The sequence below is a fragment of the Saccostrea cucullata genome, unplaced genomic scaffold (genome assembly GCF_032062105.1).
Source record: "Saccostrea cucullata isolate Sc308-1 unplaced genomic scaffold, CSIRO_AGI_Scuc_v1 ctg9070, whole genome shotgun sequence".
NCBI lineage: Eukaryota > Metazoa > Mollusca > Bivalvia > Ostreida > Ostreidae > Saccostrea > Saccostrea cuccullata.
Window position 1 is genome coordinate 1 of NW_026925522.1, and position 23,155 is coordinate 23,155.

General features: G+C 33.0%; 2 protein-coding genes across 2 annotated transcripts; both read right to left on the bottom strand.

Moving 5' to 3' along the window:
* Positions 1–8,761: 8,761 nt before the first annotated feature.
* LOC134269085 (uncharacterized) lies at positions 8,762–11,196 on the bottom strand. The gene is made up of 3 exons (XM_062751306.1): positions 10,965–11,196; positions 10,015–10,167; positions 8,762–9,842 (listed from the first exon to the last, which is right to left on the bottom strand). Exons 1-3 carry the CDS (start codon positions 11,194–11,196, stop codon positions 9,601–9,603), a joined length of 627 nt encoding a protein of 208 aa, XP_062607290.1. The 3' UTR covers positions 8,762–9,600.
* Positions 11,197–14,530: 3,334 nt separating this feature from the next.
* LOC134269084 (uncharacterized) lies at positions 14,531–19,559 on the bottom strand. The gene is made up of 3 exons (XM_062751305.1): positions 19,334–19,559; positions 14,998–15,159; positions 14,531–14,881 (listed from the first exon to the last, which is right to left on the bottom strand). Exons 1-3 carry the CDS (start codon positions 19,557–19,559, stop codon positions 14,613–14,615), a joined length of 657 nt encoding a protein of 218 aa, XP_062607289.1. The 3' UTR covers positions 14,531–14,612.
* Positions 19,560–23,155: the final 3,596 nt, after the last annotated feature.

The following is a 23,155-nucleotide window of genomic DNA, read 5'->3' on the forward strand; positions in this document are numbered from 1 at the left end:
GTACAGTACAGTATTAGGTTACCTGTAGTCCCCCTACTGATGTACATTATAGGGTGACCTCTGGTCCCCCAAATGATGTACGATATAAGGTATCCCCAGGTCCCCCTATTATGTGCAATAAAAGATTACCTTTGGACCCCTATTGATTTAAAATGTAAGGTGACCTATGATCCCTCTGATGATGTAAAATATAAGGTGACAACTGGGTCCCTAATGATGTTAAATATAAGGTGGCCTCTGGTCCCCCTACTGATGTACAATGTAAGGTGATCTTTGGTCCCCCTATTGATGTAAAATATTAGGTTACCTCTGGTCACCCTTTATTATTTTCATGTTTCTGCTAATATATATATTAGAAAGTTGATCTTTATAAAAGTTATAAATATGATTATTTTGGAGTAAGACAAAGAAAATAGTCTATCATATAAAATTCAATTAATATATAGGCCTAAGGTGACCTGAGGTCTCCGTATTGATGATATCGATGAATTTACTTTTGTGCCTTTAATGCCTGGAGAGTTCCTAGAATGTTTTATTACTACGCAAAATGACGAACTATTTGCGGGGGACCCCAGGTCCTAGTTCAGCGTACGTTTTATCCTTCTGCCAAATTGTTCGCGAAATGCAGATGAAAAATTCAAACAGGAAACAGTACAGTATTAAAATACAATGTAAGTTATATCAGTATATCGCTCAGGGGTATCTTGAGAAATATTTTAGAATGGCAAAGAAACTTATTTCACACACGATACGACGATCATAACACGCATTCATTTATTTATACTTTCATTCTGAAAATGAAGCAGAACAATAGAGAGTAGATTAGGAGGAAAAAAGAAACATGTGCGTTTTAGACGCGAAAATTTGACGTCACAATAAACACGTTTTCTCAACGTCAACGCCTATGTCATTAAGACCCCTTTTCCCAGAGAGCGTTCCAAATATTTTGATGAGTATTATTGAACAAAAGATGTTCAAAATAATGTTCTGAACAGTATGCAACCTTTCACTTTTCGCTTAACGTCCCCATTAAGGAGTTGATGGGTTGGCCCCTAAATATTTCTTTTGCAAATAACTCGAAAACGAATTCAAATTTATGATTATTCAACGTTCAATATTTTTTTAAATCATAAAACAAAACGACAGCAAAATCGTTTTTCTTAAGAATATTATCATTATAAAAAAATCTCAATCAAAATCTTATCTCATCTCATCAACAATCGGACGGAAGACCCACTCGTTGTTCACAACGAGATCTCATCTAGTTGTGTTTCTAATCTTAAATAGTGTCCCTAATATTCACAATTCAAAAGTATCTCATTAGAAAGTATTTACTAGGACATTTCAGCATCATAATTATGCATTTGATTCAGTTTTTACATGATATTTATGATACTGTTTACAAAAAATGAACGATTTATATGTTGACATATGCTTCTGTTTATTTACCTCTCCCAGCTTAAATGATATGGCAATATATAAATTTCTGGAAATAATTGGTAAATTTATACTTTATTAAATGAAAATACATTTAATTTTTGTACTTTTAACCATTAAAATTGTAGGGGTGGAAAAACCTTAATAATAAAAAATGTGGAATCAAAGAAAAGGGTGTCATTTAATTATGATAAAGACAAGCAATGGCTCCAATTGCAAACATGTTTTATTAGTTTTCGTATATTTAAAGAGGTTCATTTAAACATGTACATATCTCCAAATGAAGGACTAGCAATGGTTAGTTTTATCTTCAAATTGCACGAAGGAAAGTTGAACAGATGGTCGCAAAGGAAGTCCAGGATTCGGTGACCAGGGTATTTTTTCTTGTGCATGTCAACGCAGCTGCATATACGAGGGTCGTTAGAAAAGTTCGCGGACACATTGAATTACGGAAAATCTATTGTGTACTGTGAAGTATGACCTATGTCTGAATAAATTCCTATATTTTGTTTATTGGTATGTAAAAAATCAGGTCCATATAATGAAATCTTGAAATTTTACAACGAATTTTACTATGAGGTGATGGGATTCACGGAGCAATCACATGACGTAAGGCGACGTGACAACCAGATTTCAACCGGTTAAGCTTTCTCGCAGTTCTATAAATCTTTCATTTCTTCAGATTTTTCTTATCTTTTTTCTACTTTAGAATTGAATATCTATATCAATACATGTTATTTTTCTTCTATTTAATGTCTTTTGTACTGATTCGGATATTATTGAGAACTTTAAAAAAGTCTATGCAGTTAATCGATCAGGCATGGAAACTGTGCAAAACCATATAGGCGCGACGCAACGTCCTTGCGATACGGGGGTATTGAAATATCGATAGAGTTAATCATTCAAAATGTTAATCCTTCCATTCTTATGAAGCTACAACCATTTGAAAACTTGTCCTTTGTAGATGTAGGAAATTCCCAGCAGCATCTTGAACATTTTAACACTTTACAGTCTGCATACACAGTGCTCCATGACGCTCAATGACGTTCCGATTTTTGGCTGTGTTTTTAAGCGTTGATCAGTTATAAACGGCTATAAAACAGTCATATACGCTCCAATTTAGTTCAAAATTTCTCCCAGTGACGTTTCATGAATACTTTAGCGGCAGGTAAAATATCATAAAACTCTTTGCGGTACAATTGTGCAATTTTTAATTTTAATAAAGAGTCTTTGTGATGTAAACGTGCCAAAATGTAGCATGCTCCGTGAAGCAAGTTTTATCAAAATAGAAAAGCTGTATATTTTTCAATAATCATCGGGGAGCACCAAATTCTTGTATATTTATTGGAAGAAAGGTAAAGATTTTATCTGGAAAGTTTGACCGGTTTCGTGGAAATAGCGCGCTCACAATAGAACTTGTCCGCGAACTTTTCTAACACCCCTCGTATATATACGCTTAGAGAAATAAATAAGATTTTGAAAAAAAGAAAGTATAAAGGGCTTTTCAATCACCCATATTAGCTTGATCGTAGCCACTGTAAGATCCTTTCATTCTCAAAACACATGAAAACAATCAAAGGAAGATTGTACAATGTCAAATATATCATGGGAAATGATATTCGTCAATGTCTTTGGGGCATCCCTAAAAATTGAGTACGCTGAGGTTTTCTGTGCATGGATACAAAGACTTCAGACACGCGTTAAGGGTAACTGAAAATGCCTTGAGGGATTGAAACTATTAGGAATATGTATTACGTACTTTTCTTACTTTTAGATGACATGTTGCATTATTTATTGAACGACCCTCGTAGACTTTTCCCATAAAGCTATGAGCATAGTCTTATTAATAGATACATATCAGAAGGTTGTCGTTCTTGAGTCTCAGACTGTTGTATCTAGTTTTTTCTCTCTATCCACATTGATTTTTTACAATATACTTATAAAATAAGAGTAAGCCATTTGGTTAAATTAGAAACAAAGCGCATTAAAATGCAAATAGAAAAAAACGCTATTACCTAAAAGTTGCAATATCTCATAGCTAGAAGACTTGAAAGGTTCATGTAGAGGGTTTATTGTGCACTTCGAAAATCGCGTATAATTTGTACAAAAGAAGGTGTTTTAATGCAAAAAGCGCTATTACGCCTTTTTAAAAAGCATGATTTCATAGAAACTACATGACTGGGCTTCGGTATTTACGGGACCTATCTAATTATAGAACCCATGTACAGAGCTTATTAAAACCTTAATTTAATGGAGATAACGATTTGTCGAAATTTGTTTAATACAATTTAAATCGTTATATCATGTTTAAAGGGAAGCCCATATAGGACCTATCAAACCTAAATTTTTTAATTTGATGTAACGAATTGTTGGATTTCCTGTAACGAATTTAATTTGCTATAATTTTTTGAATTCGTTAACGAGTTTAATCTCTTGTATTGATAGGGTAAAGATAACGAACCGTGAACATTCTCATGAAAAGTTTAAACAATACAAAAATGTGAACAGGGTATAAATACGGACCACTGGGAATTACTGAGATAGAATCAAGTGCACAGGAGGAGAAAGCTTCCTCTGTTATCTGGTTTCATCCGCCATATTTATTGATGAATTATATTGAGATAACGGGCAGTTTTTAAGCTTTTAAAGTCAATAAAACAATACAAAATAGGAGCAGAGCAAACACGGACCTCCGAAACATCAGAGGTGGGATCAGGTGCAATGGAGGAGTGAGCATCTCCTGACGACGGTCACATACACGGTGAGCTCTTTGTCATGATAAGGAAATAAAGGGAAAATCCGCTGTAAATTCAATGTGTAAATAATGGCATAACAATTAGTATGAAAGACGTCAGTAACTCAATGACTTAATGATAAATTGTATTTGCAGACAAGGTCATTGTATCGACCATAGAACTTACGAAATGATGACTTTAAACGAGACTGCTGATATTCATGTTTCATCAACTCGTTTCAAAACGCAGTATATCTAAATGTCGAGTTAAAGGCTACAGCAACTAATTTCTTCTTTTCACGTATAAAATTTTGAGCAAATTTTGCTTCATGTTGATAAAAAAAATAGGTTTTCTAATAATGAGACGCATTTGGTACCCATGGAAATTCCAATAGATCGTTGAAAGACTGGTCTCCAAAAACTTCATAGATATTGTCAATCAGAAACTCAAGCATCTTTTTGATGTCAACTTCAGTGTACTTGTGTGTACAATCAATGTTTTTGAACAAAATAATTTTGCAAATGACCAATGACAAGGTAAGTAAATTTACGAGTTCCATTTTCATTGAAAAAGCACCTGTAAATATTATTTTTTAAAAAAGCCGCGACTTTAATTTATCGTGGGGAATGGTTGCGCAAATTTTTCAGCTGTTGATATTAGTAAAATCTTTTGATTTCAATTTTTTTCAAAAGTTCCTTTGAATTTGTAAGCATCTGCATCTGATTTACAACACTTCTCGAATATATTGTTACACAATACTCTTGAAGTTTCACCTTCACTACTGTTAATATTTTAGTGAGGAGTAAAGACAGAGGGTTACTTGAACATTTACTGGAATCCGCTAGGTATTTCTGATTGTTAGGAATTTAATGAAGTTTCGGAATCCAATAGAGGTATGATAATTTGAATTCATTATGGTTGTTTGGGATATCAAAAAAAAAAACAAAAAACATTCAAATCTGACAAATGATTTTGAAGAATGTTTCCTTAGAAAGAGAACTGATGAGTTTAAGTTTGATTACCACTTGTAGAATTAAATCCAAGTTTTTCTAAAATACACTTACAAACTAATACAATGTTGATACCTGCTTTGTTAGTAAGGATCAGTACGTACTTGTCATGTAATCTTGATATAGTAGACAGTCATTCTGTATTCAGATTTATATCAAAGAACAAAATAAGGCGTCACAAGTTGTGTGAAACAAGTCAGCAAAATACCACCAGATATTAGACTATATTAGCCAAAAACGTTATCATAACCACCACAGGATTTACAAAATATGCTGACTTCAAATGAGTTTGTTGAAATTCTATCAACTTCAGCTTATATGTGAATCGCTTGCTTTGGCTGGTAATGCCTAGGTCACATTTAAGCTGATGATCGGGCGAATAAATTTTTCTGGTCTTGTCGACTGAAAGAACATGATCGGCCGATACAGTATCGGGCGACACTGAGCAGTCACATTAATACCTATAGGGACACCGATGACTTGGATAAATAACACTAAAAAACCTTTTTTCTTTCGAATTCAGCAATATTTTTTATAGATCTATATTCAGATAGGTGACGTGAGTAATGTTTGCAAGGCAAAGTGGCAGAATCTTAAAAAAAATGTGACTCAATGTTGAAAAATTGTGTGCAAAATTTTGTATGGAATTGCATAAAAACGACAAATGGTGCATATCTAAGCAGCAAAGAATACTTAAGATTTCATTATATCTTACGGATTAATTATTCATGTTATTCCCATTCAAAAAAATTATATCAATCCATGCATCAAAATTTTGTTTATGTTATGTATCCTTACTAGGTTAAATATTCACAAGTCGGCCAATCGGCGTCCGATCATCGAGCTCAGAGCTACAGTTTGATTTTAAGCGTCGGCCGAAATTTTAAACACCCTTTTTGTCCAACGACGGACGACCGACTTGATAAACTGACCGCCGATGGTCGGACGATGATCGAAGGTTGGTCAACGGATAAATCAATTGAAGGAATCGGCCACCGACGCATTAAAAATTATAACTTGGAACGATGGACACAAAATTGGTCGGCCGACAAAAAAAGAGGTCAAAATCGGGCAAGACAACGGCCGATGAACTGACGATTGTCACCCGAAGAATCCCATTTTTGCTTCAAAACCCGTCGGCCGTTGGTTGTTTTTGGAAATGTGACTGGGGTTTTAAGGCCCTGTCACACCGACCTGCGTTCACACGGAGTCATTACGGCGTTGTTAAATTTTTTAAATCGCCGTGGAATCGCAGGAAAATTGCGCAAATTTCTGTAAAATTTTCACAATGTGAAGATGTCACGGCGTTCCTACTGCGACGGTCGCGATTCTACGGCGATCTCACGGCGATCTACTGCGTTCCCACGGAGATCTCTCGGCGACTGACTGCGCTTCCGCGGAGTTTTCACGGCGCGTTAGGAGTTTTCACCTCGTGTTCACGGCGTTCTCACTGCGCTGGCTGCGTTCACAATACGTTCACAATGCGTTCTATACTCATTGATATATATTCAGAAGGAATGTAAAACATTTTTGTTTAAAGATTCAAGTTACACGATGAAAAGACTTCTTATCATGCCAAGAAAAAATTCTTAATAATTAAAAATGTTCTATTTAAATAATTTAGTACTAAATTATTAATACTTTTATGATTAAACTCTTTTTTTTTTCAATTTTATCGGTTCAGATGTGTTGTTAGATTTTCTTTGATTTTATTATGAACGTAAAAAAAAAATAAACACACTGAAAAGTTTTCTACAAAATTTAAGTGAAACAGCAGAACAAGTTCTGGTGTAATTTTCTCTTCCATGTTTTACTTATATGCTCCTAGTGAATCAAATACGTTGGAATTATGATCCCATTGCTCTTGTTTTGTGAGCTGGCTAACAACGCTCTAACAACGCCGTGAAAGCGCATTGTGATCGCCAACGGACGCTGTAGAAACGCCACGAGAGCGCAACGATCGCGGTGACAACTCCGTGCTGTCGCCGTGTAATCGCTGTCGGAAAAATAACAAGACGATAAATCTCATTAGAAGCGCCGTAAAAACGCGATAGAAACGCAGTGACATCTCCAAGGACTCCGCGACATCTCCGTGAGGTCTCCGTGGAAGCGCAGTCTACTATCACTGCGTTCGTACCGCGATCATGTGCGTCTTCACGGCGTTTGTACGGAGCTCCCACTACGTTGTTGGAGATCTCACCGCGCTGCTACAGCGATCATACTACGTTTCTACTGCGTTCTTATCAGACCGCGATCACACGGCGCGTACTTTGTGCATGCCCAAAGTGATCGCCGTCCTCTGGCGTTCTAGGAGACCCGACGCGACCCTACGGCGTTCAATGGAGATCTCGCCGCGTTGTCACGGCGCTGTAGGAGACTCTACTGCGATCACCTCGGCGTTTTGCATTTTTTGAGGACGCCGTGCAGTCGCCGTAAGGACGCAGCCCCGGTGTGACAGGAGTTTAAAGGAGCACAAACAGAGTCCATCGGGATAAGGTTTTGAAGACTACATGTACGTATATGTTGCTCATGAGGAACTCCAGCATCCTTTTAAAATCAACCTCAGGGTACTTGTTTGTAGAGTCAATGATTTTGGACGAATTAAATTTGTTTAAGAACAATAACAACATGTAAACATTTTCAATTTCGTTTTTATTGAAGAAGTTGTCTGTGATTTAAAAAGATACAACGAGAGAGAATGTTGTATAGAGTGTATTATAAAATATTCGTTTTGATGTTATTTACTTTTTAGGTAGTTGATGACTCACGCTATAAAGTAACTTATGGTACAAAATTTGAAAACACATTATTCATTTTTATCGACTGTCAAAGCTCATATATATTTTAGATTTGAATAAATCCAACTTGATTTGATAGTTTAGACGATCAATATAAATGGCGACAGTATGAAAAATAAGTGGACCAGCGGACGAACAGTCTGAGGGATATTTCACCTTAAACTTCATGTATGAATGATTTATACTGATGATTTTAGCGATTTAAACGCCAAAATACGCCTGTTTACTTTTAGTTTTTACATACGCACATGTATGTTACATATATATTAGCTGTAAATCTGTAGCGTTATGGTTTTAAATATTAGTCTTTGCCCATAAAGCTACAGATTCCGCGATGCAAATATTGTGTAATTTATATTTCTGTACACGGTTTGGAAGAAATTCTCCACTTTTCAGCATTGATAATATTACAACCTTTCACTCCCTAATTTTAGACATATTTTTTATATACCTCCTAACCTTCTACAATAATAAACTCGCCTGTTATGAATTTTTGTTGCATGACGGAAAATGCAAAACAAGCGAGTTTAATAGTCTAGCGAGACGAGTGTACATGTAAAGGGTCAGTGGTTAAAAATACGTCTAAAATTAGAGAGGTAGTTGAATGAACAACGCAACGGATCTGCTGCTAGTAACATATATATCTGCCTTTAATTTCAAACGAAACACAAAAGTAAGAATTCGTTGACAATTTTTATGAGTCGAAGTTGAACTGAGAAATAGGAACAGCAAAACAACATTCTACGAAAAGAATCAAAAGGATTCCTTGCCAAAGAAAAGAAACTTGACGGATTTGGAATTGGTTCAGCTTTCAAATGTACAACAAACAAGACAGTAAAGCAATTGTTTTTCATTCGATCAACTTAAGTTACTCAGGGGGTAATTTGAGAGGATACCATTTTCGGATGGAGTGGCAATTTCGATTAGATTTATGCAACGCAAACAAATTCATTTCATGTAAAATTAGAGACACTAGCTTGTTCCTCTTTTTTTCAATATTTCAATTTGATGAAAACGGAACATGTCAAAATATTGGATAAAGATTTAATTAAAATTGTCTTGTGATTGTTTTGAAGGGCTAGACATCTATTAATGTTTATAGATTTGAACAAAAGAAATTTCAAACATGAATGTTTTGTCAATCTTTGGCCATTTCTAACTGTTCTTGATGTTCTAAATAGAGAAGTTTTCATGTCTTCCAACATCGTCGCTTATAGTGATATCAGAACTATTTAAATATAAGTAGTCTCTCATGTAATCAGAATGTCATGTACTAAAAGCCCGAGCCAAAGGTCAATTGCATCTCTCAATGTCCTATTGAACAACATACGAGATCCTATGTATTGTGTTTCATTGTTAGAACAACTGACACAAGTTAAATATTTGTATAATTCAGAAAATACAAAATTTTATGTCTTACAAAACATACATTGATTGTTTAATCTTTTTACGAACTTTCGTTATAATAGACCTTATTTAAGGAGATTTTTGCCGGGGGTACATTTAATAACAATGTTGTATATATAGCCCTTTGGGTTTTATTCTTAGATTACAGAATCTTCAGAATCTTTATATGATTTGTAAATCACCATAAATAGGACATGCACACAATGCAAAGCTCTATGAAAATGATGTCACCATATTCTTTTCCTTTTCTGACTTCACATTATTTGCTGCTAAGACCACAATTTCGACAGTCACCACTAGTGCGTACAAAGCACCAGCAGTGGTGGAGATGAAGAACCCGGATGATAGCTCCAGTTTGTCTGTGGGGTAGTAGTTTTTTGGATCTTTCGCATTGATAGAGAAAATTTCTCTGTGTTGATATTCATACAGAAGGGAACCCACCAGTACCTCTATAGCTGCAAAATCCAAACAGAATGGTAATTGTTTTAAATAAAATACAAGAACATTAAAGGGGAACAAACTTATTTTTACCGCGAATTGAAAAATATATAAGGAAAAAACATGCAAAGGGGGATAAAAATGAAAAGCAAATAGTATAGCAATTCTTAATACATTTAAACAGATCACCTGCTAAGAGACTAAAACAAATTCCAAAAAGTCGACAGATTCCTGCTAACAGGGCCATCTTGCGAGTAATCGACGACAGCAAAAGCAAGAATAAACCGAGCAACCCTGCTACAATACAAGTAACCTCTACATTCTGTAGGTCTTTCTTCCAACCTGTAAGATGCAAAGCCATTTGTTCATAATCCATTAAAAGTACATGTATCTGTTTTTTCAAGTTTTGTTTCGTAACTCTGAAATTTTAAATTGTCGTTTTCCATATATACATGTATTTTGTTCAGGTATGTCCATCTATAGAAATCAGATTTATATGTAGCACTTTTATAAATGTATGAGGGTGCTTATTTACCAAAATATCTTGAAAAAGTTTTTGTTTATGTACATTAATTGATTTTAAAAATCCCGATGAGAAGAAAACAACCACGCAAATAAACAAAAACCCCAAACAAACATGCAAATCAAATTACAAAACAAAAGAAAACTCGAGATTTCCAATTCTTTACGTGAATACATGCTTCAATATTTACTAAAAAGTGTGGCTATCTTATGTTTTGTAGGATTTTCAAAGTAATTTATTTAACATTCCTATGGATTCATCACATTTTGTATCCTCTATTACCAAGATTGTTTAAACTGGTTCAATATTTGATATTTTTGCATAAGAAAATCGATTTCAAATATCCTTTCAAAGTACTTTTTAAAACTTTTTTTTTACTATTTACACATTGTATTTATTTATTTATTATCAATTGTTGTTGTAGTAACTAGAAATGGTGTAATATGAAATCGAAATATTGATAGAAATGACATGTTATTGCTGGGAATGAACAATTATATACTAGGTGATGTGTTTGATATGTCATATGACTTGAACTTGAAAAAAATAGGGATCTAAATAAGATCAAGGACAGGTGTAAAATATATTCAATGGACATTCTATAACAATAACCTACCGACATTCATCTTCGACTTTTCTTTTGGGAAGGCTCCAGCTTGCCCATCCTCAAGGATATTAACTGTCCACAGGTTTTGATACGCCCTGATGGTGTATGTAAAGTAGTTTGTGTTTATCTCACTCCACACCGGAAGTGCAACCGACACGGACTGGATAGCTATAGCCACTCCAAGCAGAATTAAAGTAAATGCACGATATTTAGTCACTCCACACTTTGTGCAACAAGACATTTTGTAAAGAAGAAGATCTTTAAAAAATAAATTATACAAATTTTAAATTACACTTCCGCTAACAAGGATTGTTTTTAGACTTTAAAAGGGGAGAGCTTTGGCTATTGAAAAGTGTTGTCAAATTAAAACATTGTTATCACTCACTCTGTTTGTTTTATCTCGTATTCGGTGATGCTAAAACCATGGGCAGGATATATCCTACAATTCCATGGTTTAGTTCTTACGATTTATTAAATTCCGTAGTTATACAAGTTAATGCATGTCAAACAACCTTAATATATTGATTCCCAATGTAGAAAGTGGAGACCGGTCCTTCGGATGAGACCGTATAGACCGAGGCCCCTTGTCGCAGTAGGTGTTGGCACAAAAATAAAGATCCCTCACAGCTCAATAGCACTAATTATAAGTGCCAAATATAAGATAAAATTTGCAGCTCTCCATTGGCTTGTGTTGCGTCTCCATATGAGTGAAAAATTCCTGAGAGGAACGTTAAACAACAAACAAAATCCAATTTGAAAATTATGATTCTTTTCATAAAAGAAAACATTGCAATTGTTTTGCATACAAAATCCCCGGTCATGAAAAGAAGAAAATTATATTTTCTCAAATCAAATGATGTGGATAATTTATCTCAATATTATCTTATTGGTCATTTAATTTTCTATGACAATTCATATAACTTATTTTCTTTTTTTTTAATCATATAGTTCCTGTAGTAAAAAGGGTTCTCAAATGAATAAATTATAAATATCAACCTTCGCGATTACAATGTAATTCGGGTGTAGCTTTGTTCTGAAAAGAAGAGAATTTACCACTGATAAGTCTGGCACAGTTAAGATTTATTGTGTTCTTTTATTTACTATTGATTTGCCCGTCCCTGATATCATCTTCCCAAGGCCTTATCTTTAAATTGGACATTTCTGCAACCTAATATGGAAGTCGTAAATACATAATCTAGCGGGTAAACTGGTTTGTACACAGCAAATAAGTCCTTTCGGGATTTTGAATAAAACTCAAACATTTACAATGGAACTAAAGAGTAAATATTCAATATTGTAAAGTTTATCTGTTTAAAATTATTTTGGTGATAAAAGTGAAAAATATTGATTTATTTTGCTTAATATGTTCAATGCTGATATGGGCAAACTTGTTTATTTTAATTATCATATTCTTATATACGAAGCCACTTCAGAGTTACCTTGTGTTATAATGTCAATTTATATGCAATTCTTTTACATTGTCACGATATATATCAACGCCTTATTTCTCTATTTCTACAAACGTATGAAATCTGAAAACTGCAAAAAAGCACATTTCAATATTCAATTATTCAACGCTTTGTATTATCTTAGGGTTGTATGATTTAGTACTAATATGACAGAGCTTTAGATGACGTGAATTTAGAGTTTGGTCAAGATTTTGTCAGTCGTGGAAAGAAATTGAGTTGAAAAATATTAGTTTTATTTTCATTTTAGAAAATTCCTTGTTAAACTTTGCATGAAAATCAATGACTTTTTTTGAAAAATAGAAATAAATTAACTTTTTATATATTTTATTTTTATTCATTTATATATATATATATATATATATATATATATATATATATATATATATATATATATATATATATATATATATATATATATATATATATATATATAAAAAGCACTAAAAAAACCAACAACACTGTATATCCTAAATGTCGGATCTATCAAGTAGATACAAGGTCACGGATGGAAATTTATAAAAAGCACTAAAAATGACCAACGACACGAACAATAAAAATTGTCGAATTTTCGGGACGCCCGATACCCGATAGACCGGACGCATTTCATAGCGGTCCAAATTCTTTCTTTAATAGTGTTCTTAAAAATTTCCAAATCAACATGTAACTAAGTATGTAAATATATAGTGTTTAGTAGTTTAGTAGTAGTGCTAGTTGTTTTTTGTTTCGCTTTTTCCTTTGTTCTTATGACTTTTTAACTCTTTTCTTTGTCCTGAGGAAGGGACAGGGCGTCCCGAAAATTCGACAATTTTTATTGTTCGTGTCGTTGGTCATTTTTAGTGCTTTATATATATATATATATATATATATATATATATATATATATATATATATATATATATATATATATATATATATATATATATATAGTATCTTTAAAAATCCCATTCAGAAGATTTTAAAAGCTTTGATGGCCAATATTTGTTATGTGATAGTAAATATCTTTATTGTGCAAAAATAGGGGGAAACTATCTTTCACAGCCTAAACTATTTAAAATTTATGTACACAAAATCTGACATTCTTATTTAAAAAAAACCCCAACAATTTCATAAAAAAGGAGAAGTATCTATCATCCCAAAAGCCTTTGGCAAAGGTTTTTGGGCTAATTAAAATCCCAATTGATTTTTTTAAAATTCATTGAAATTGACTCCTCCCTCACAAAAAGATATAAAATAACCTTATGAGGATAAATTGATATAATTTACTATGATAAATACATGTATCTACATTGTACATCCATATAGCCTCTGATTAGATGATCCAAGTGGCTTCTGATTAGATTAATAACAATTTTAGTAAAACACAGACCAACCGGCAAAATATTTTTCTTCAATGTTCATATTGAAAAAAAAACAATACATTGTAGATGGAATTCAGGATGCTTGTAGTATGTGATTTATTTAAACGATACTTACATTAATAGTAAGTACCCTTTATTTTGGGGAAAAAAGAATTCTCTAGTCCATCTTTGTTATCAATTTGAAGGAAAAGCTAGGACACTTTCATTGTTAACATTAATCAATCAAGCATTGATCAGTACTTGTGAAAATCTATGATATAAGATACATTGACAAGAGAAAACGACAACGGGGTACCGAAGTGATTTGAAAAATTACCCTGTGTTTAACTCAATGTCACAACCAAGTTTGTTTAAACGACAGAAGCGAAACAAATGGTTCATCGTTAAATTGTTTAGACCGATCGAAATTGAGTAATGGTAGATATCGTATGTTCCCAGTCAGGGACAACATAGATAAGTAGTCGACGACAAAGATTTTTGGCAGATGCTTCTAATAACTAAATACATATCCCCAAAGCTTTCGTGCTACGATTAATTTTCCGTGGGTCTAAATGTATTGACTTTTGGATTTAGATACTTTATGAAATCATCACATGTAACCTTAACAATCAATCTATCTAAACTGCTGAAAGATAAGGGTGGGAAGAGTTTTCATGTCACGTTCAAGAAGAATTGATTTTTACACAGATTGCAAACTATCACTTAATTTGTCAAATATCAGAAAAACAATGTCATTGTCTCAGAACTCAAGAGCATTAAGTATGTAAATTTTTTATTACATTTATATTGACGTATCACATTATTTCAAAGTAGCAAAAAATGGTTTGGAGTTAATTTTTTTCATCCGGTTTCTTGTCTAGGTTGTTCAGTGGCTGTATCCCTCTGTGACTGGAGTCTTTACTATCCGCTATGATCAGCTGACTGATTTCAATCACGGCGGATGTAGACAGTAGGACACTGCTGACCACGGACAGTATGAAGCCGTAGGACACCCTCTCGTCCTGTATAGGGTAGTTACTGGCCGGATTCCGCGCATTGAAAGAAAACATCTTCACTTTCTGGTAGTTGTATAACAGAGCTCCGATTATTATCAATAAACCTGAAATAAAAAAATAAAAGTATATACCGGTATTCCATAATAAGAATTTAATTAATTTAAATTTCTAATGTAATAAAAGCAAACCTCTTTTATTATGAATATTTATAAAAGATTACTTGTCACAATAGTCGTTATGATTGCCAGAGCCCGAAATATTCCAGCTACAATAGTTTTTGTTGCTACCACGGTTAACACAGAGACTGACAGCAACAATGAAAGCGAGGTCAGTCCAAGCACGATGCACATTATTTCTATGATCTGCAAATCCTTCTTCCATTCTGCAATGAAGACAAGAAAATCATTATAATGTACGCATATATAGTACAGGTGGTCTTGTTTTGGAAGTATAACGCATCAGATAAAATTCTGAAGCATGGAAAATATCAAATGAAACAAACTAGTCAAAATAAGGCTCAGAAGTTCATTAAAACGATACAAAGAGGGAACAGACCACACATGAACCTAAAATAAATCAGAGATGGGATCAGGTGCCATGGAGGAAGAGACATTCTTGTCGATCGACCACACCCACCGTGTGCTCTTTATCATGGTCGGGTAAATGAAGAAATTTAAGTGTGAACTTCAAAGTACTTGCCTAATAATTAGTACATGTATGAAAAACTTTATTTAGCATTGCATTTGCTGATAAGGTCAGTGTAGAATATAAAACTTGCAAATGAATTATTCCCTACGAGATTTTTGGTATGTCTTTTTTTCATAAATTCCCCGGTTATTACCTTGCTTCGCTTTAAAACTTCATCGTTCATGGAGATGTTCTTTCATATCGAATCAGCTTGGAGACAAAAAATCCATATGCAGGAATACGAGAGTGATTTTAAGGTAAATCGCGAATTAATTAATTAGGTTTTAGTGCGTTTTCTACTTAATTTTACTGGGCACCAAAAGAAACACCATGTTAACCATCCCCCTTCCTTAACAATCAATTCAATTAATGATTGGCATCATTTTCTCTTTGTGACCTCATAAACATTGACCAAACATTAAGTAACATTTGCCTTTTATAATAAAACATGATTATGGCTATTTGTGTGCCAAATATATAGTTCGCTACCCTCGAATTGCTATACAAAAAAAGGTTCAAAGAAAGAAAAGTTGAAATCATGTTTATCATAAAATGAGTTCATAGGTAACAATTTATGTTTTTTCCAGTGAAATACTGTAAATCACTTTTTATTCGCGGGAACTTACTTTTCGCGTAATTACACGAGACAGTTTGCGATAGAATAATAACCACAATTGTGAAAATTTTGTCTCGCTTATCATAATTAATGCCAATCTCGCGAAAAAAGGTTTTTCGAAAATTTAGTGATCTACAGTTTCCCAAAAAAGAAAGATGCTTTGTGGGGTTTCATAACGTTATGCGAGGTGTGAAAAATATTCACAAATTTCATGTAATGCTTTTTAAAAAAATAATATGTACATGTATTTTTTCATTCATATTTTCAAAATATTAACAGTTTTAGATTCAGGTTGTAATGCAACAGAAGAATTGGATGCATTTTTACCATAATAGTATCCAAGTTTTATATTTATACTGATTCACAAAATGAATTCCATCTCATCACGAGGTTGGTAAGTAAGGAAACTATTTAATGTAATCTAAGATTGTAAAACGATAACAAAAAGTCAACCTTAACTTAACCTTCAATTGATATCACATTCTAGTGCGTACATCTCTTCATTATTATTATTATATTTCTAATTGTTTTATCCTAATTTGTAGTTGTATGTAACGTTATCAAGAACAGTGGGATTTATCCAAAGCATTGTTGAGGACCTAATCCAAAGCAGGTGTTTGGATACAAGGAAATAATTGCGACATTCTATAAACAACGGTGTTTAAAATCCAAACTCAGAACTATACCAAAGTTTAACGAATCCTTGATAATCCTTTGTTCTCCTTTTCAAACAATTTGATGATACTTGCAAACTTACTATCCGACACTGGGCTTTACTCAATACTTGTATAAATATAGATATATATCTTGTTGTAGTGTTAAATCTAAGGATGTAAATTTGTTAGCTCGATGAGGGAAGGATATGGAGATAACGAACAGTATTCAATCTCAAAGTCCATAAAACAATACAAAATAAGAGCAGAGCAAACACGGACCCCCGAAACATCAGAGGTGGGATCAGGTGCCATGGAGGAGTGAGCTTCACCTGCCGACCGGTCACACCCGCCGTGTGCTCCTTGTCACGATCAGGAAATAACGGAAAAAATCCGTCGTCAATTCAGTGTATAAATAATGGACTAACAATTGGTATGAAAAAAGTCAGTCAGCATTTGACTCAGTGATAAATTGTATTTGCTGACAAGGTCATTGTATCGACCATAAAACTTACGAAATGATGACTTTAAACGAAACTGCTGATATTCTTGTTTCATCAACTTGCTTGTCAATAATTTACCTCGTTTTAGAAATTGTTCATACGTAGAGCATGCTCTTGCGTATCGAATCAACTGAGATATATATATTCCGTATGCAGGTGATGAAGGTATATTGCTGCATAAGTAAGGGAAGTTGACGATAGAAAAGTCACGTTTATCATTTAGTTTGGTTGTTAGATTACCATTAGTGTCTTTTTCAAGTAAAATATCCTAGTATGAAACAGAAGTGTCAGACTCTGTGGTATCTTTTATCTCAAGCTCACGTGCACCAGAATATATCGTATCGACGTAGGAATGGAAATTACAATTATTTATTGACAATATGTCGTCGATATATCTGAATGTCGAGTTGAAGGCCACAGCAAGTGTTTTCTTCTTTTCACACATAAGATTTAGCATAAATTCTGCTTCATATGAATATAAAAATAAGTCTGCTAATAACGAAGCACAATTTGTACCCATGGGAATTCCAATAGATTGTTGGAACACCTGGTCTCCAAAAACCACATAGATATTGTCAATCAGAAACCCAAGCATCTTCTTGATGTCAACTTTAGAGTACTTATATATAAGATATAATCTTAGCAATATCATGCTCTTGAAGATGAATTTACGCACATGTTTTCATGGTAGACCCATGTGTTTTAGATAATTGCCTTCTTTGCATAATATTGCATATATTAGTTGAATTAAAAATAGTGAACATTCAATTAGAACTCAAATCTAAATTAGTTTAATAAAAATATAAGTATTTTCTTCCAAATTTCAATTAACAGAATTTAACAGAAACCTGACAAAATTATAATATTACAGGGAAAATAATAATTTTTTGCCATATTTAGTGTGTTCAAGCTATTTTGTAAAGGAATAAATTTAAACTCTGTAAGAGTGTTGCAAATTATGAATATTTTTCATAAATTAAAAGTTGAGACTTTTGGAGAAAGGAATGGGTTGCCTGAAATTTTGGAATGAACTTCCAACACACATAAATGTTGCTCAAAGTAGGGATACATGTCTTCAAAAAGTGCTATAAAAACAAACTTTGTTAAGCTTTTCCTGAGTTTTGAACACTATGATTTCTATTTTTTAATTGTTTTAAATACTGCTTTTAAACTCGTTTGTATCTTTTTTTCTTTAGCATAATATTAATACATGAGAAATTTTTGTAATTGTAATTATTTGATTGCTTTATGTTATTAAATTTAATTTTTGCATTTTCTTGTATGCATCTTTATTTTTATGCATCTTTCAATTTCTTATTCTTTTAAAGCTTTAATTACCATTTTGTACATTTATTTTACTACATGTACAGTTTGATTGTGTAGCAACCCGGAGTTATTTTTTATTATACAGGGCACTTTGAAAATGTTTTATTATGTTTAATATTATTATTTGTGTGTTATAAAGAGAAAATGTTATAATATAAAAAGATATTTTTCACATAAATGAAATAAATTGCTATTTGCATGCACCCATATTTTTCACCCTTAAAAAGTTGTTTCTGTTTGCAAATGATATTACAATACCAAATTATAAAATAAAATTACACCGAAATGTATACAGCTGCATTCAAAAATAAATAATTCGGGAAAATGTAACAGTGTATGCTTTATTCTTGGAAACCCTAGTTCTCACATAGTTTATATTCAATATATTCTTAAAATTATTATATGTAATGGATTCGTGGGGGAAATGGTGACACAAGGAACAATTGTAATAAGCCTTGACTGACCTATTGAAATTCCTTTGAAATAAAGGGGTAAAATATATTTACAACTTTAAAACACTAATTAATTCTATTCGATATATTTCGTCAGCGTGTATAAACGTGTACAATATATACATATGCTTTGAGCATTTCTTTTGAAAAACACACGCATAAAAAGAAAGAAAATGAAAGAAAGAAACAAAAAGAAAAAAGAAAGAAAAAGGTTCCAGTTCTCACCCAAGTGAGTGTTGACTCGGCTATTTTAAAGTATTGTTATGATAGAGCGTGTTTAACTGACAAAATCCAATGGTAACGGGAAAAAAAAACTTACCAACTTCCATGTTTTTAGGTTTTGGGTATGCTGACGGTGTGTCTTGTATTACGCATTCTGTCCAAAGACTCTGGTAGGCCTTAATAGAGAGACCATGATATTCTGAGTCTATTTCACTCCATTTGTTTGCTGCAACTGCAACTATCTGGAAGATGAAAGCAAATGATAGAAGAATGATCGAAATTATTCGAAGTTTTGAAAGTCCTTGTTTTGTTAAGAAAGCCATTGTTCTTCTTTAAATGATAATGAAAAATAGAGTTTTTACTCTTGCTCGATTTGATATTTATAGACACCAGACAATTAAAGAATTAGAACGAAAGTTCTATGATTAAGGATCTTATTACATTTTACTTGGGAATATCAAACATTTATCTCATCATGAAGGGTATACATGTTTAATTTTGACTGTAATTGTTGATTTTGTAAGCTCATCTACGATTATTTGCTAAGTGATATCTTATAATAATTGATAACAATGAAAAGCGAAAGATAGCTTCTTCATTTAAACGATAATATTAAAAGTGTCCAACTCAAATGATCAGCACAAAGGCTAAAGTAACAAATAGTCTTATCACTGGGTCCATAATAGCCTAATCACTAGACCCAGTATAAAAATAATTTAAAAAAGTGTAAATTATATTTTTTCCGGTCAGGTGGAGTAGCAATTCTTATTTAAATTACTCGAGATTAGAAAATGACAACGTATGGTAAAGACCGATTCTGGCCCCTTATTTGATGTAAAAATCATGTTTTCATTTTTATATCAAACAAGCAAATTCAAAGAATTGTGGTCCTCAGCTTTCTGTGTCTTTGTGGGTGATATGTCAAATGTTATGGCTTATCGTGTCAAATATGAACGCCCTTTCATATGTCATTCAGAAGTTATCACCGAAGTTGATTTATTTTAATTAGGTCAATCGTGAAGGTCAATTGCAAGGGGTAAGGGATCATAGCATGATCGGATATTAATTCACAGGAAATGCATATGGAATAGACGAATAGGCAAGCTTGAAAAATTATGTGCAATTTAATCGATAAAAATTGCAGAAAAAATATACAATTTTTAAATTTACATATTTTCTTACCTCTCTCTGACCTATGTGCAACCAGTAACTTAGAAACAATACTCATTCTGTGGCAGGGGCGACAATAGGGTTTTATTTTTACACCGGTGCATCATTTTGAAAGACGCCCCAAATCAGTGGCCAAAAACGGGCCTAAGCCTAACTTGTCCTTTCTACGATGTCGTTCATATTGTAATCAGTCAGCTAAAAGGGGAAGAAGAGATGTCTTTGTTATAGTTTCTGTAAATATATATCCAGACAAATTTCAAATTCTACACCATGATGATAGGAACGTACCGGTAGTTTTCATGAGTTCGTTTTAAAAAAGAACTTACGATTAAGACCAAAATTTAATTCTGTTAAAAACTTTCAAGAAAAAATTCAGAGTAGAAATGTTCGAAAGTAAAACCCACTTACTAATATGGCCACGTAGTTCGGGTCAAAATACTATATATCGGGAAAGAGGGAATGTTGGTAGTGAAAATGAGTGGCGCTCTTAGCTGGAAATAGTAAAGGCGTATTCCTAAGACATTCCCGAATGCACATATTAGAAATCCAAATAGGTAATTAAGTTTCCGAGTTCATTTGACCAAAAAATGTATATTTATTGCAATATTTCATGATTATCTTTCAAAACAATGGAGCAAAGACCCACTCATATTGAAAACGTTTGCTAAAGAATGAGAAAATGATCGATTTTGTTCTTTTTGGTGTGTGTATGCTTTTTCGTAGGCAAATATTTTCAGTCTTGGTGAGATTTTTGAAAATTGTAGAGATTTTACATATAAAGTGTATACTTTAATATTAGATGAAATATCAAATAAAATTTAGATTATAATTGAATCTTTCACTTAATACCTGCCGCACTATAGGCAGTTCGTCTGTCTTACAGCCCCCCCCCCCCCCCCCCCCCCCCCCCCCCCCCCCCCCCCCCCCCACCCCCATCCCGTCTTTTTAAAACTGATTTTATTCTTTTTTTATACGAATGAAACAAATTATTTTTACACTAGCAATTTTCATCAGAATAGTTTATTTGTCAAAATTTATCATAAATTCAACTTTCTGGTTTTAGTCGTACGTTCTTTTGTTAAATGAGTCCAAGACGTTATAAATGGAAATCAACTTAATGGTACACTTTAAACTTATTAGCTTTATCACCAGCATACGGGGTTTTATCTTTCAGCTGATTCAATACACATGAGGATGCTCTACAAATAAACAATTTCTAAAACGAGGTAAGTTATTGACAAACAAGTTGATGAATAAAAAATATTAGAAACAACAATCTTGCCAGTAAAAGCAATTTATCATTGAGTGAAATGCTGACCTACGTTTTTATACTAATTATGAAGACATTATTCACATACTGAAATGTCGACGGATTTTTTCGTTATTTCCCGAACATGTGAAAGTTCAGGATTCGTCAATCAAACGCGTTCCAAAATTCGTAATTAATAATTTCCATAAATTTTTTTTGTAATATTTTCATGAGAAGTACTTAAGGAACATAAAAAAATCATGATAATTCACATAATAATTTTGGCTCTTAATTATTTTATATGATTTTTTTGCAATTTTTTTCAGAGAAAAAAATGCATGTTCTTCGCGATATTTATTTCGTAATTTATACCATTACTTCCTATGTCCTATAAAGAAGACTATAATTATTTTACTAAGTCAAAAGTCAAAGTCGTAAATTAATTATACTTTCTTTGCAAGTGTGAAATCTTTCATTTCTTGGCGAAGATTTTAAGCTTTGGCAATGAAATTGTATGCTATTACCCTCTATGGTCCCGCCTGCCCTTGAATTGTTCCCCTTCGACCCCCCCGCCCTCAATCTTTTTTAAGTTCAATTACTCCGTGTTTTAAAACTATGAAACTTTTATTTGATGCATCGCTTTATAGGTTTATTTTCAACTTTGAAAAGTTATTTATGGTGATATATACAGAATTTATATCACCACAATCAGTAAAACATGCACATTTCTTCCTTTTAGTGAATTAAAAGAAATAAAACGAGAAGCAACGGCATTCTTTGAAAATATATAAAGAATACCTTTTATATTTTTACACTTGATACATGTATTGTTAATGTTGGTCTTCCAGTTAATATCGAATCGTGTTTGCATAATATGAATACTCACTTCAATTTTATATGAAATTAAAAGGTGTAAATTTTCAAACACAATAGGTCTGTTTGTAGATTGATTGAGTCCTATCTCCGTTCAAAAAAGGTAAATGATCCCAAAAAATCCAATTATAGTCAGCCTATAGGAGATTTCTAACTTATTGTTAATCAATGCTGGGGATCTGTTTGGAGACGGTGGAACATTCCTTAGCTTATGTCCTTAATCTGTGGTAAGTTTAGTAAGAGGTCATGTTTGTTACACATTTTTGTCAGCGATCTTGTCTTACAGCAATCAGTATTGATAGATTGTTGATAAAATTGTATCCTTAGTAAATACATGAATCATTTTTCACTTTAATACCTGTGTATCACAGAAACGGTTGTTATGTGATCTTTTCACATTTGTGCTCCTTGAATTCGAATTGGCATTAGTTTTATTGTTACTTGTATCTCAGTTCTTTGCTATTCTCGGGCCAATTTAAATTGTTTTATTAATAAATTGCAAACTCTCAAACCGTAGAGCACATCATAATTTCATTTTGTAATACACGTAGGTACATATAATAACATGAATGCCGCGCTCCACCTTTGTTCAAAGAGGACTTTTTCTTCATATACGCAGAAAATACA